We start from the raw sequence: 15,756 nt of genomic DNA, 5'->3' as shown, positions 1-15,756 counted from the left end.
AGACCATGAAATTTAACGGATCAACAATTTGAATGCAACTGAATTAAGTACGTAACCTGATTTGTTAATGATAAAAACGATATATTTTGCAAACCAACCCACTAATTTAAATAGACAGCTAAGGTTCTACAGTTCTCTTAGGAAAGCATTCAAATTAAATTGGTAGATGGTTTGATTTTATTATAATATAACCATATAATTTGAAAGACAATGAAAAGTAGAATTTGATACATAAATATGATCAAGGCATAGTGCTTATTTTGCCATAGACATGATAGCTCAATGAGTAGTGTTGGAATCCTAACTATAGAAATTACCGTTTACCAAATTGTTCGAATTAGTTATCTGTCTAACCAAACATGACCGACATTTATGCGTGCTTGTTTTTTGAGAGAGGACCACACAGGGGCGGATTTTTATTATTCCTAACAGCAGATCTTAGTGTACCCCACAAAAGACGGCCCTCAATTTGAGTGGCCCAGGATCATTTATACATTTCTACAAACAAAGCAAAGACATCCTACTATTCCCCTATTGGCTATGTGTCATCTGCAGCTAACTTTAGCTTTCTCTTATTGGTTGTCCTCTTCTGGTCATCCTGCGTCAGCACACCCAAGCATCCTGTTATCAGAAGTGCGGCTCGTCCTAGAAGAAACATCTGCCACTTATGCATTTCACACAGCCTGCCCTGGCCTTTTATTCTACATTGAATTAAAGCACAGACAGTAAATATCTTTATTAGATTAAACCGAACACGTGTAACTTGTAGTCAATCGTATAAAATCCTTTAGTAGGCATCTCAAATAATTGCCTGTTATTTATCGTTTTAAACAGTTCGTATTTCATGCATTTTGCACTCGTGGGCAACTGTAGTTCTATATACATTTTTTTAAATTAACAAGTTAGGTCTTCCATTTAAATAATACATATTCTTTTACAATCCAACCACGAAAACATGAATACAGATGACATATATTTTTATTCAGACGTAAAACAAATCCACTTCGTATTTACCATTGGTTGTCCTCAGTCTTTTCAAAACAAAGTTTCATTGCGTTCTGGTCGCCATTTCTATTTATGAAGACTTTCAGTGAGTCACATTAAAAACTTTGAATAATATTTAACTTTTTTTAAAATCAATCATCTATCTTAAAACAACGTGCAAAGAAGAAAAACGTACTTATATACTTTAATTTCGAAAAAGACAACAAGCTTGAAAGTCCAACCCATTTCCGTTCTAAAGTCAACCAATCAGAATGCGCGTTTGAACCAACACTTCCGCTTAGCTCTGGCCGCTGCCTGACTGGTCTTTCCACGCCGAACGGTGCGAGTGAGCGGCTAGCGCCTGACTTTGTGTCCCCTTAAAACACAAATAAAGGTACATTTAGAAATAATTACCTATTTAGACCCTTAAATATTGGATATAAGTTGACTCTCCACGTTGAGAGCATGTCAACTACTCGTACAGACATCTTAGGAGTGGCAGCACGTTAGCCGCCCGCTGACGTTAGCTTAACTTGTGTTTGAATGCGCTTTGATAAGTTTCTTTATTATTTCCTGCACTTTCTGTCATCATGAATGACAACCAAAACTTTCTGTGTCATCCATAAATGGTGAACAGTAACCCGACTCCATCTCTGCAGATGCCTCCAAAGAAGGGAGACGCTCCGAAGGAAGCTCCGTTGATTGGACGCTTCGGGACGTCGCTCAAAATCGGGATTGTGGGGCTACCAAATGTCGGGTAGGGACCTGCTAAAAATCGCACACCATATTTTTTTTCAAACCCGTTTATTTATGTAGTTTAACATGTTCTTGTTCCACGGACAGACTGAGGAGATCATTTCTTCCTCATGCCATGAGGCTTTTTAACTCCACCCGGGGGAGTAAAAACCCACATTAAACCCCACCCCCACATTGCATATTACCCTATTTTTATGACAGTGTGTATTTTATGTAGCACTATTTAAATAGTCTATAGCATTACGTTACATTGGGTATTTATGTATTATATTCCTTTTACTTTATTGTTTTATTTTCAACACAAGGATACTGCTGGAAGTGTGAATTTCCCTATGGGGATGAATAAAGTATCTCTCTCTATCTAGACATCTATCTATCTAGACATCTATCAGCTATCTATTTAGACATCTATCTAGACTTCTATCTATCTAGACATCTATTTAGACATTTATCTATCTAGACATCTATATATCCATCTATCTTATATTCTACATGTGTTTTGTTGTATCATTCTGTACATATTCTTAATAATAAAATTAAAATAAAAAGATCACGGCAGCACGGTGACGCAGTGGTTAGCGCCCGTGCGGCACAGTTCTGATGTCATGGGAACCTCCTGTGTGGGTTCAAATCCAGCTACCGGCCTTCCTGTGCGGAGTTTGTATGTTCTCCCCGTGCTTGTCTGGGTTTCCGCCGGGCACTCTGGTTTCCTCCCACATTCCAAAGACATGCATTTTAGGTGAATTGGCCGGTCCAAATTGTCCCTAGGTGTGAATAAGCGTGTGAATTGTCCCTGTGTGCCCTGCAATTGGCTGGCAACCAGTTCAGGGTGTCCCCTGCCCACTGCCCGATGATAGCAGGGATGGGCTCCAGCACCCCCACGACCATACTGAGGATGAGATGAGATGAGATAAAAAAAAAAAATCAGGAACAATTGTTATCAGAGTAACTAAAATATCCATTGATATATATATATATATATCTATATATATATATAATATACACACACACACACCGGAGCCATATCCCCCTAGTGGGAGGTGGCTAGAGTCATTTCTGACTCTTTTTGGGAGATATATTTAGAGGAGGGGATTCCCAGCCCCCTCGCTCAACCCAACTAAGGTGTTGGGAGTCATTAGGTTACCAAACCCCCCAATTCCAACCCCTAATGCTGAACGCCAAGCAGGGAGGCAATGAGTACCAATGTTGTAAGTCTCAAAAGTCTGTGGTAGAAAAGTGTGTCTGTGATTAAGAGATAGCGTAAAAAGTGTAGTTAACTTGTTTCAGAGCAGTACGTTCAAGTGGAGACTGATTGATTAGCTCTTATCGTAACATTAGTTTGTGTGTGTTTGTGATTGATGGCATTAAAAGCACGCTAGAGTAGAAGGCTGAGGGATGTATGACTCGGCCGAGGCTTGAACCAGCGACCTCCCAGTCTCGTAGCGGGCGCCCTACCATCTAGGCTACCGAGCTGGTCGAATATCCATTGATAACACTTTAAATTTAAATTTGTACATAAAGATATTTTGGGGGGGAAAAAAGTGTTGGCATTTCTATTTTGAAAACCAAACCACATTATCAAACATTGATGCTTGTATTTGAACTTTCAAACAGACTATTTAACAGGGACAATAAATACAAACCTTTGCAGCCTCGTGACTGGGAAACATGTTTTTCATAAGCCTTTTGAAGTGATCGGCAACTGTTGGAGGTATGTTGTGCTCTGCCATGAAATGGCAAAACATCACTTCTGCAGCTGTTGAGGAGTCTTCCGGTGTAGTGCCTAATTTCGACTCCCCTGCAAAAATCCCCCCCCCCCTCGCGTGAACACGCATTCTGTTGCGCTTCCGACAATAGTTTTATTGTTTTAATAAGCTTATTATATAGAATCCGATTTCTATTGTCGGAAGTGCTGCATAATGCGCGTTCACGCGGGGGTGGGAGGATTTTGCCGGGGAGTCGAAATTGGGCACGACAGCGGCAGACGCATGCACACAGTAGCATCAAGCGCTCGCTTCGTTTGCAACGAAAAAAACGAAACCAAGATAGAGACTACCGCGGCGAACTCGTTTGACTTGATTGATTTGCCGTTTTGTGATAGTCGGTGTATACGGGAGGGTACCCTTAAGTGACAAATTTTGTGTTTTTTCCGTACGCATTTTCTTGTACGTCGTACACGTCTTAGTAAATGTACTTCGTACGGCAAAAACGTACAGGTTGACAGGTATGGACACTAGACCACGTGACCTCTTCGGGGGCGGCCTTTACCGATGGCAAAGGGCTATGTTTACACCTCAAATTGCATCCAGTGTCTACCGTAAATTCCGGACTATAGAGCGCACCTGATTAGAAGCTGCGCCCACCACATTTTAAGAGGAAAACTGATTTTGTACATACACAAGCCGCACCTGTATACAAGCCGCATGCGCCCACATTTAAACACGTAACACAAACACAAAATTAACACAAACCCGACTTCAAGTCCCGTGATTGAAACTAAATGTCCTTCATTAAAGTCTACAGTCTAAAAATCACAGCCGGCAAAATGAACGAAAAATGTTACCGGTACTTAAGGTTTGATGCAGACCTGCAGAGTCCAGGTCCTGTTGAAAGTAATCCAAGGAAAAAAGTGTATATTTCCTAAGGTTAGGGTGGGAAACATATATCAGATGAACACATTTACTCACGCGACTCCTTTTTCTTCAACCAACTTTTTACCCCGTCTTCTTTCCTTGTCTGTCCCTCACCTTTAGCGGTCCCCACTTAAACTCGGCACCCCGCATTTGTTCCGCCCCTCATTTTTCGTTCACCCGTATCAGAGTAAGTGTCTAAAATAAATAGAAGTAAATACATTACAAAAATATACAGTTGCAAATACATATTATACATGGGTTACACATATTTACAAAGAAAGACGGCAGACCGAGAGAGTTTTCAAAGCTTTAATAATAATAATATAGCTTTGACAGGGCAGTTAATGGTAGCAACACTCGAGTGCCGCTGGCGGCCGTTAGAAAAATGACATAAATTGGCCGCATCACTGAATAAGCCGCAGGGTTGAAAGTTAGGGGAAAAAGTAGCGGCTTATAGTCCGGGATTTACGGTAATACTTTTAAAACCATCATGAAAAGATAATGTGACCCATATTATAACGATACTCTCACAAAAAGACATAGATATGACACGAAGATTTCAGTTTTGAATGCAGAAACAGCAGATTTTATATGGATCTGCCTCCAAAACTGTACTATCATATGTACTATTATTATATAACATAAAAACATTTCTGACGTGGGGATTGTTATCGTCGTATGGTTGGGTATAGAAATGGTTTAAGATCAGTGTCATTGTAACCTGTGCAGTCCTTTGAGACATTGTGTGATTAAGGGCGTCACAAACTAATGTCAGTAGACTTGAATTAATGCGTTACAAACCCATGGCAACTCAGATAAATAACAAAACAGTATAGAGTAAGTACTAATAGCAAAATAGTGTGTACTTGAATTGTGTTTATTGACATTGATAACAAATATATGAATGTATAGAGATATGAGTACGTGTTTTTCCTGTTTTACACGCTACATATACCTATTTATATATTTATTTCTGTATAATAATGTACCTTTAGTGTGACCTGAGCTGGTACAATGGAGTATTGGGTGGATGCAGGGGGCGAGAAGGCGCTGGATTGAAATCAAGACTGATTTTAAACTATCCACTTGCAGGGATTGTCAGTCCCTTGGAAGAATTCCTTGCTTTAATTGCCTACTTATTCTTAATAATTGTCCCGATCATCAATTGTTAATGGTCATGTAGTGGTCCGTGTGCATTCTTTGTATTCCTTGATAATTGCAAGCTTTCTCTCCATGGTTATCATGTTTTTGCTCCCTTCAGAATCATGGCAAGACTTGTGACCCATAGTGATGAAATACAGTACAAAAAATGCAGTATTATTGTACTGTATAATAGTAAATTCCTTCATTGATACATATTTGACGTTATTCATTTATCTCTGTTACAGGAAATCGACTTTTTTCAACGTGTTGACCAAAAGTCAAGCCGCCGCCGAGAACTTCCCCTTCTGCACCATCGACCCCAACGAGAGCCGAGTGCCCGTCCCCGACGAACGCTTCGATTTCCTCTGCCAATACCACAAACCGGCCAGGTCGGTCATTTTAAACAGAAAAAATCCAATCCTCTTATTTTGAAAATGTCAAGCTAGGATTTATTTTGTTGATTTTTTAATCTATATTACTGTTGTGTTTTGATTATTTCCAGTATTCCGGTATAGGAGTGCAGGGGAGACAAAATGAAATAAAAAATGATTCAATGGAGGCAGGCTACAGGACAGACTAGTTGACCAGGAAAACCAATCGATCTGAGGCACAGACCGCACCCATTTGTGATTATTGACAATTTTCTTTTAAAAATAAGCATTTCAAAATTAAAAAGAGTTGCAGGGAAAAATGGAACTAAAAACATAACCTGTTAAAAAAAATTTGTGCAAGAGTGCTTTTAGATAGTAAGCCACGCCAAAGCAAGGACAAGTCACAGCAACCTAGCGGGTCAGCTCAAGTCTTCTATCTAATGTATGAGAGGCCTAATCTAACAGTGGCATGAATAAGAAATGGCAAAAATATTTTTGGCACGCTTCTGTAGTATGGATAGAAACTAAGAAAATAGTTTAAAGCTGCTGTTGGTCACAACTTGCACAAATGAGGCGATTGGTAGTATCTACCAAACTCAAACAGAGTTGCCGGATACAACCGAATGTTTGATCTTACATTACACATAGTCCAGTGTTTTTCCGAATTGCTCAGTCCACAATTGAATGGATTTGGGAGTACAGTCCATAAACATGCCCGATTAAAGTCGCTGTCGACGATAAAGCTCCGTTGGGGTGTGCAAGCTGCTGTTTATTGATGGCAGCGGGCAGGAGATTAAGCGCCATGCTAACGTTAGCATCCGGTGAGCGGTTAGCGGTGAAAAGTAAACAGCAAACACAAAGACCACAGTTAACTGTCCCGGTACATAGAAGGATCTGCACGATACTGCTAGAAACTCCATATCGAGTGAGCAGTGTGTGTCAATGGTTCGGCTATTATTGTAGCGCGTAGTCTCCAACCCCTGTTTTTATCGGAGTCTTCGTCTCGTTCGAGCCGGTGGTGTAATGCGGCGTCGGGAAAGCCAAGACTCCGTGATGGCAAAAAAAAAGTCCTCCAATTCCGGACGTTGTTGGTGGCGATCCGCAGCTCAAATTCACTCATTGTGGACGATGGAACTGGCGTTGGTTGAACATGCTTGGGAGCGCTGGTCTGTGTGGTCGCCTTCTTAGCTCAGCCTTTGCTCTGTCGTTGTCGGCGGAGTAAACAGCGGCAGCTCTACGAAGTCCTGAGTCCCAACATGCCTGCGAATCAAGACGGCTGTAAATATTAAGATTTTAAAAAGACCGTGGTCAAAAAGTTTGTCTGTGATTAAGAGATAGCGTAAAAAGTGTAGTTAACTTGTTTCAGAGCAGTACGTTCAATTGGAGACTGATTGATTAGCTCTTATCGTAACATTAGTTTGTGTGTGTTTGTGATTGATAGCATAAAAAGCACGCTAGAGTGGAAGGCTAAGGGATGTAGCAAAAATGGTTGGTCAATAATTTATTTTAACCAAAACTTTATTGACCAATTCAATTAAAGAGCAGGGTTTTTTTTTATTTTTTAACTTGTCTTGCCTTTTTGGAGCACCACATTTGTTTTTAGATAAATTTATCAAGGAAGCGATATGAAAAGCCTTTTCAGTTTCATAATTTGAAGGATTTGCTACATAGCAATTTTCAGTGAATTCTTTTAATCAAGACACACTCTCCCAGATTTATGGAGTTTTCTTTTTACTAGACTGAAGAATTTTGAACACCACTCAAATAAAAAGAACGAAATGAAATGGAAAAATTGGGTTTGGGATTTCGGCTTTTGGTACCATCAATATGTAAGGCAATCACTTGAAAAAATATTAAATAATCAATTTTGCACTCTTTAGAAAATTATCGATCGACCATTCCAAAGGAAAAATGTACACAAACGAATGAAGAACTCGCTGTGTTAAAACAATCGACTTATTTAGAGGGACGGAAAATATTTCATAGCGCGTCAGAAATGATTTGCCCCTGCACCAAAAACGTTTATTGTGAAATTGTTTCTGGGTTTTTCTCACGGCAACAAAAGGTATCTTATTGGAATGTAAGTTACCAAAGATTTTTTATGGCAATTATAAACAACACAGCAAATAAATATCGATTCCGACAATCTGTTATTGGTCTTCTCTTAATACTACTGAAACCCTCTACCAGTGTATCCTTGACGGCATGCTCCCGTGGTCTCCTTCTTCCCCCTTCTAGTAAAGTTCCCGCTTTCCTGAACGTGGTGGACATCGCCGGCCTGGTGAAGGGCGCCCATTCGGGGCAAGGCCTGGGCAACGCTTTCCTCTCGCACATCAGCGCCTGCGACGCCATCTTTCACATGACACGTGAGTCCTAGCCGGGGCCCTGAACACAACAAACTTAAGATGGGGGATGTCAAACTCAGTTTTGTACTTGGGTCGAATCCAGACTTCCTGTTCTCGGGCCGCCTGGATCAGTAATAGGATGTCAACTCCAGATTTTTCAGCATGATGATTTCTTTTAGCCAATCGTAGTAACCTACCCTACATATTATAATCACAGATGAAAAGAGATTTTTTTAAAACTCAACATATTTATTCGTAACCAATAGGGAGAACAAGATTTTCATGTTTTGGTATTAAAATGGTTACCTTTATCGATGAGAGAATGCAGTTTTACACCAGAACCAATTCACCATGCTATACAAACTCAAGCGGAAGCTATAAAAAATTGTGTTTTTTTTTTTTTTTTTACCTCAATTGTCATACAGGTTTGAAATACATGAGAAATAAATGAAAGGGGTTTTCTCCTCCGACAAAATAAAATGATCAAAGAATGACACCCCAGTCAAATAAATAAAAATAAAATAGGATGAAAAAAAACAATTACATCAATTAAAAAGATAAGTTATCAAAATACAATGTATGAATTATAGAGCTAAAAATATTAAAGCCCCAATGTGTAATATTCTACCACCAGATAGCGCTGTGCTGTCCGATACAAACGAGGGCCAATGATACACGGTACTGCGTGGCGGCAGGATGCCGGACAAACATAGCGCCAACTTAATTGGGGACTCCACAGTGTCAAAGAAATGCGTTTCTGAACCTATACATTTTTCATAAAAATTAACGTGGGTATGATAGTTATTCCCAGTATCCGAATCAGTCATTTTATTTTTTACTGGATGAAATGTGTTTTTGTATCATTAGGAGGCAAACATATGACAAGAAAAAGAAAATTAAGTCCTTTTTAAATCAAATTTTAAAAAAAAATAAGAAAAATGTCAAAATTTAAAATCTATAAATTTCACAAAAAAAATCAAAGAACAAGACAAGAGTCAACAATATATTTTATATAAAATTCAACAAATGATAATAAATAGGGACATCCATTTGTCTATTATCTGCGCCGCTTATCCTCAGTAGGGAAAATAAAGACTTTATTAAAGAGATATATTTTTTAAATTTCCAAATAAAAATCTGTAAAATGATTGTCATAAAAAGAACCTGTAGTCACAATATAATTATTATAATAAATTAATTATTATAAATCTAATAAATGAATAAAATACAACTTGGGAAAAATAAGTTTAAAAGTGATCAATTAAAACTAGAACTGAGGGGTGAAATGATGGATTTAATTGAAATCATGTAGACAAGAACTATCTATCGACCTTGGTCATATCCCTTCCTTTTCGGTGACCGAAAGCACGACAACACATATATTGAAGAAAATAAAATAATAAAAGGAAAAAAGTAGCAAAAAATCACACAAAATTTTTGGGACCATGGCCAACCCAAATGCCCAAACACCCAAACAAGTTAGGAACTCAAGTCGGTCATGCTTCCGTCCCTGCAGATGGAACGGGACACAAGAAAGCGGCCATGTCACTTGGGTCAAGTTGCCACAACACACTCTTTTGTTCAAGAGCAGGGCCCGACGCTTTCACTGGTTTACCCCTGCCGCATCATACGGGTGACCTGCTCGTCCCTTAGAACGCGTCCAAACATCCCACTATCCTTTCACAACACCTCTCCACTGGGGTCCCCCCCCCGGGGAGGTGTGAGAATTTTCCCATTGGGTCCGCTGCGGGTCGTAAGAGGCGACTAAAGTGGAGGGAGCCAGGGGACCGGGGATCCTCTCCTCTCTATCTCTACTCCTTAAGAGACAGCCAGGCAAAGAAAGGGTGGCGGGAGACCGAAAGGTCCCGCAAACCCTAGTTATATGGTCACTAAATGTGAGAGGATGTGGAAGTAAAGCGACTGAGTGGAAGAAAGAGGAGATCGGAAGGATGATGACTAAAAGACAAGTACACTTATTTGTAAATTTTTTCTTCAGAAAAATCATAAATGAATCAATAAACTTTAGTGAAATAACTTAATGTGGTGGTGTATAAAATACATTTGTAAAAAAAACACAAGTTGAAAAGTACATAAACGACCACAGTACAAAATATATATTTTTTTAAATCTAGTGGGAAAGAGATTTACTGGTTAATTTTAGGATTTATGCAATATGAATATTGAAGATATAGAGGTCTAAATTTCAACTAAGACGGTCAAGGGAAAACCATCATAAAGGAATATGCAGGGATGTGATTTTTCCGCTAATTCGCGGAATTCCGCTTTTTTTATCTCCAAAAATAAAATTTTAAAATTTCCGGTGTTTTAATTGGTAAAAAAAAACGATTTCGTCTCGACAGCATGCCATTTGAGTGTTTCCGTAACTGAAATGAAACGTACTTGCGATTGGTTGAAGTCTCGTGTTGACCAATAAACGCGCTTGTTATAGGAGTGTGCCATTGTTCATTTCTCACACGTTTTTGCCGGGTGTTTAAAGAAAGATGTCCGTGATCGAACGCAAAGATGCTCCGCGAGCTAAAGAAATTGATAAGATTGTAAAAAACAAGTTTCGATGGGACTGGTTGGAGAAGGAATTATCTACGAATGTTGGAAAGAAGACTGTGACGAATTTGTTCAATGACTTTATTCGGAAGATCGATCGTGCCGGGAAAGCACTTTGCATTTGGTGTCATGATACCATCGACTATGGTGGGAGAGGTTTCAAAGCTCTTGAAAGTCACGCAAAGAGCAAAAAACACGTGAAAGAACTCCAGTCAAGAACGACAAATTATTCCATCGCTGGAAGTTTCGGTGCCCAAACGAAAACTCCAAAACTTTACGGCCTCCATCCCTTATTGACATCACAATCGGAAGCGGTAATAAAGAGACGTGATCCACCCCAACAACCTGTACCAGTTGCTGATAGAGTCGTGAATTTTGAGGTAGGTGGTAAACTTTTCAAATTTATTTGACAGTTTTCCCATTTTTTTCGAAAATATTATAACGTAATAAAAATGGCCATGCTGTTGTCTTGTCTATTTCTTTGTCATCTGAGTGCATTGAAAGTACTTAAAAAAACCCATGAGCTCCGGGGGGGGGCTTCGCCCCACTTTTCCCCCCACCAGGGCACTGCCCTGGTCCTACCTGGTTTTCCCCCCCCCCCCCCCCCCCCAGCTAGCAATCACCCCCCCCCCCCCCCCCCCCCCCCGCTAAGTTTCAGATAATTTCACTTTGGTCAAATCACATCCCTGAATATGTCAACATGGAACCATTCAATTGGTCGAAACATAAAAAGTACACACAAATATTAGGTGGGAAATGTAATAAGAATGAAAATGACCTTCCCCTATTAGGCGCCTTCGACGACGAGGACATCATCCACGTGGAAGGCAACGTTGACCCGGTCCGGGACATGGAGATCATCCACGAGGAACTTCGTCTGAAGGACGAGGAGATGATCGAGCCCGTGGTGGACAAGCTGGAGAAGATGGCCGTCCGCGGCAACGACAAGAAGCTCAAGCCCGAATACGTAGGAGACGGTCGCCGACGGCAACCGCCGTCCCCGGCGACGCCACTGACCCGCGTCCTCTCTCCTCAGGACATCATGATCAAGGTGAAGAACTGGGTGGTGGACGACAAGAAGCCCGTGAGGTTCTGCCGGGACTGGAACGACAAAGAGGTACGGGAGGGGGCGGAGCTCCCCCGCGTCGTCGTGGCGACCGCATCCTCCGCTCACTCGGACCGCTTCCTTCCTCCAGATCGAGGTTTTGAACAAGTACCTGTTCCTCACCTCCAAGCCTATGATCTACCTGGTCAACCTCTCTGAGAAGGATTACATACGCAAAAAGAACAAGTGGTACGTTATGCTTTTCTTCCCGTGTTCGGGATCGAGGGGTTTTTATTGGGGGCAGCATTAGCTCAGGAGGTCGAGCGCTCGTCTTGGGATCAAGCCGTCACAGGTTCGATTCCCAGCTCCTCCGTGTTATATGTCGAAGTGTCCTTGGGCAAGAAACTGAATCCCTAATGCCCCTAATAGCAGGTAGTTGGCTTGCATGGCCGACCCTGCTATCGGTGTGTGAGTGTGTGTGTGAATGGGTAAGTGTGAAGCACATTGTAAAGTGCTTTGGGAGGTCTTCAGAGACTTGAAAAGCGCTATAGAAATGCAGACCATTTATTGGATTATTTTAACTTTTTTTGTATTGTTTTGTTAGTTTTTTGTTTTTCGGTGGTTTTGTCTCCTTTATGGTACTGTTTTTTTTTGCAGGGGAAAACCCGCAAAGTAAAACTCTTCATTTATTTACTACCTTGTTTATCACTCAAGAATAGACCAAATTTACAGGCTCAATATTTGTTCAACTAATACAAGTACTGTATTTTAGAAATGTTTTTCTGTGGACGTTACGGAAAATATACCTTTTAGTTCTGTCCTACAGAAACCATATATTTTTCCATTATCAAACATTTTTGAAGAAGCACCAGGGAGCAACTAGGAGCGCCAAAGACCTGCAGTAGGCTCAGAGCAAGTTTAGCGGGTAAAGAGGTCCAGTTTTGTTGGCGATAGAAAGCGTCTTCCTCTGTTTAGCCAATCGAATGCGGTGCTGTTAGCAGTGTTTTTCATATGAATTATGACTCCCCCTACTCCAAGGTTATTGAAAATCAAGGAGTGGGTGGACGCCAATGACCCGGGCTCCGTGGTCATCCCCTTCAGCGGCGCCTTGGAGTCCAAACTCTTTGAGATGGAGCCGGAGGAGCAACAGAAATACTGCGAGGAGCAAAAAACGCAAAGGTATAAACACCAAAACGAGAACTTGAGAATTACATTTTGCATCTATTCACCTTCCTCTTGTCTTAGCATTCAGGTAGCATGCCCCATGTTAGCGGGACAGTGTGTCATATTTGACCACTAGATGTCGCTGTATTGTGTAGTGCGACCAAAAACGAATGCTAAAAAGCACAGTAAAGAATGTATCCGATGGTGAGTCAAGGTGACCAAACTGCACCATTTGGCTTCTCATTTAGGAGATCATTTCTTCCTCATGCCATGAGGCTCTTAAACTCCACCCGTGGGAGCAAAACCCAACATTAAAGCCCACCCCCACATTTGCATATTACCCTATTTTTATTAGTGTGTATTTTCCGTAGCACAATTTAAATACTCTATAGCAAAACGTTATATTGGGTATTTTTGTATTCTATATGTTTTATTATATTATTTTATTTTTCAACACAAGGATACTGCTGGAAGTGTGAATTTCCCTACCGGGATGAATCAAGTATCTATATTTCTCTTTCTCTCTCTTTCTATCCCTCTCTCTCTTTCTTTCTCCCTCTCTCTCTTTCTCTTTTTCTCTTTTTTTCTCTCTTTCTTTCTCTCTTTCTTTTCTCTCTCTCTCTCTCTCTCTTTATTTCTCTCTCCCCTTCTCCCGCCCTCCATGCCCGGAAGAATAAAAGGGGGAAAGAAAAAGGACATAAGAAGGAAATAAAGGAGAAGAATAAAACGGAAAAAGAAAGTAAGAGAAAAGTAGGGGAAAAAGGTAAAGAAGAAAACAAAATGTTTATACAAATAGTAAACCTGTAAAAAGAGGACTGTCATCTTTAGTGCCTCCTAGTGGTACAAAATACATTGACATTCATACTCATGTTATTTTTGTATCGAATTTTAAAGGTGGAGAAATTTGTATTTTGTCTGGCATCTACGGCAACACTGCTCGTTTGGGACTGGTTTACATTTGCATTAGTCAATACAGTGCCATCTAGTGGTCAAATATGACAAAATGTACCTTCAACAAACTGTTGAGTAAAAATAGTCATTTAACTTTGATTTTGTTCCAGCGTGCTGACCAAAATTATCAAGACAGGCTACGCCACTCTACAATTGGAGTACTTCTTCACGGCGGGACCGGACGAGGTCCGAGCGTGGACCATCAGGGTAAACCCGGACGCCGACCCGGTTCCTCGGGCTCCGATCTCACTGATTTTCATTTGGGGACCCAACAGAAAGGTAGCAAAGCGCCACAAGCGGCCGGCAAGATCCACACGGACTTCGAAAAAGGCTTCATCATGGCCGAGGTGATGAAGTACGTCGACTTCAAGGAGGAGGGCAGCGAAAACGCGGCCAAGGTAAATCGGAAAGTCCGGGAAAATCCTTTCAGACTCAAGGAACGGAGTCCTTCTTCCTCCCGTAGGCCGCAGGGAAATACAGACAACAAGGCCGCAACTACGTGGTGGAGGACGGCGACATCATTTTCTTTAAATTCAACACACCCAACGCTCCAAAGAAGAAATGAGAGTGGCAGGAATGATTTTTAAAAGAGAATGCCATCCACATTTTTGCTTTTTATTGACTTACACGCAAAACCACCTGCTGTTCATTCTGAAATTACTCAGAAGGGCAACGTTGCCCTAAAAACAAAATGGCCGCCTGGTTATCGGAGACAGTACCTACGTCAATAAAAATGACAAAACACAACCACGGTTTTTTTTTAGTTTTTTTTTATACATACATTTTTCTTAACGTGAGAAGCTAGAAAATACGTCTTTCAAGTGTTTATGAATACAATTATAAAGACCGAGAATTACTTCCGACTTAACTGCGCACGCTCTTTTGACGATGACGTCATTTAAGGTGCGTCTTTTCATGTGCCACTAGAGAGCGCTTTAACACCACCCATTTCAGAATCAAATTCGCACTTGAGGTAAAATTTTCAAACGAATGTAAATAATTTCTCAAGTGTAAAATAATCTGCTCTATTTTAGAGTACAGTTACGCGTATTTGAATGGATTAATAGCATTTATTGTCATACAAGTACAGTATAATGAAATATGAGTGTGTCTTGTTCCAGTATAAGTGAAACAAATTTAAAAGGGTAAAGTACAAAAGCATAAACTTTTTTTTTTTAAACTACGATATGTGCATCTTCACATTCGCTGTTGTACAGGAAGTATACTCATGAACGCTAGAGATGCAAGTTCAGGGTGGTAATGGCTTGAAGCATGGGCGTAACCTGACCGTTTTTTGGGGGTGCTGAAGCGCCCCCAAAATTATAACTTATTAAAAACTCTTTAAAGGACAGGAGCCACTTAAATATATGAAAAAAACAACTGGAAAATATAAACGTTAAACATAACTGAATGAACAATGCAACGTCAAATACTCCACTGCCCTAAAATGGTTCAGTCCATTTGATTGCTAGCTCTTTTGTTCGATTGTCACTTGCGGCATAGTGGCAGACTCTGTGGTAGCTCTGGTGTATTATGGTGGGATTATGTTTTTTATGGAAGCATAACAGTGCAAAATTCAATCTTAAAGTAACTGGTCTGCATTTATTTAGAATTTAGGAGGATTCATTTGATAAAATCTGCCTTTAAACGAAGATTCAATTGATTTAATTTCCAAGATAATTCATTTTGAAGACAGCTTGTCTTGTTTTTAACATCCTGAGTAACAACAGCATGCGTGTAAGCCAGTAGCCATATCGTTTTAAGTGTTGATTCAGGAGTTGGCAGTCCAAAATGTTGAATGA

At 40.4% G+C, this 15,756-nt stretch overlaps 1 protein-coding gene across 1 annotated transcript; it reads left to right on the top strand.

The window, feature by feature from the left end:
• Positions 1-1,254: 1,254 nt before the first annotated feature.
• Positions 1,255-14,701, top strand: ola1 (Obg-like ATPase 1). Its single transcript, XM_088354105.1, has 11 exons — positions 1,255-1,378; positions 1,644-1,741; positions 5,762-5,905; positions 8,126-8,253; positions 11,586-11,761; positions 11,831-11,911; positions 11,991-12,088; positions 12,878-13,018; positions 14,065-14,161; positions 14,230-14,352; positions 14,418-14,701. Exons 2-11 carry the CDS (start codon positions 1,644-1,646, stop codon positions 14,517-14,519), a joined length of 1,188 nt encoding a protein of 395 aa, XP_088210231.1. The 5' UTR covers positions 1,255-1,378; the 3' UTR covers positions 14,520-14,701.
• Positions 14,702-15,756: the final 1,055 nt, after the last annotated feature.

This window comes from Urocampus carinirostris, chromosome 15 (assembly GCF_059441175.1).
Source record: "Urocampus carinirostris isolate Australia breed hairy pipefish chromosome 15, RoL_Ucar_1.0, whole genome shotgun sequence".
Lineage (NCBI taxonomy): Eukaryota > Metazoa > Chordata > Actinopteri > Syngnathiformes > Syngnathidae > Urocampus > Urocampus carinirostris.
The sequence above is the reverse complement of the archived record's forward strand: the minus strand, read 5'-3'. Positions and strand labels throughout refer to the sequence as shown.

Coding starts and splice junctions, on each gene's coding strand:
- ola1 (XM_088354105.1), top strand. CDS start 1,644: ATGCCTCCAAAGAAGGGAGACGCTCCGAAGGAAGCTCCGTTGATTGGA. Junction 11,912..11,990: donor GGGACTGGAACGACAAAGAG/GTACGGGAGGGG, acceptor TCCTTCCTCCAG/ATCGAGGTTTTGAACAAGTA. Junction 14,162..14,229: donor TCCGAGCGTGGACCATCAGG/GTAAACCCGGAC, acceptor GGGACCCAACAG/AAAGGTAGCAAAGCGCCACA.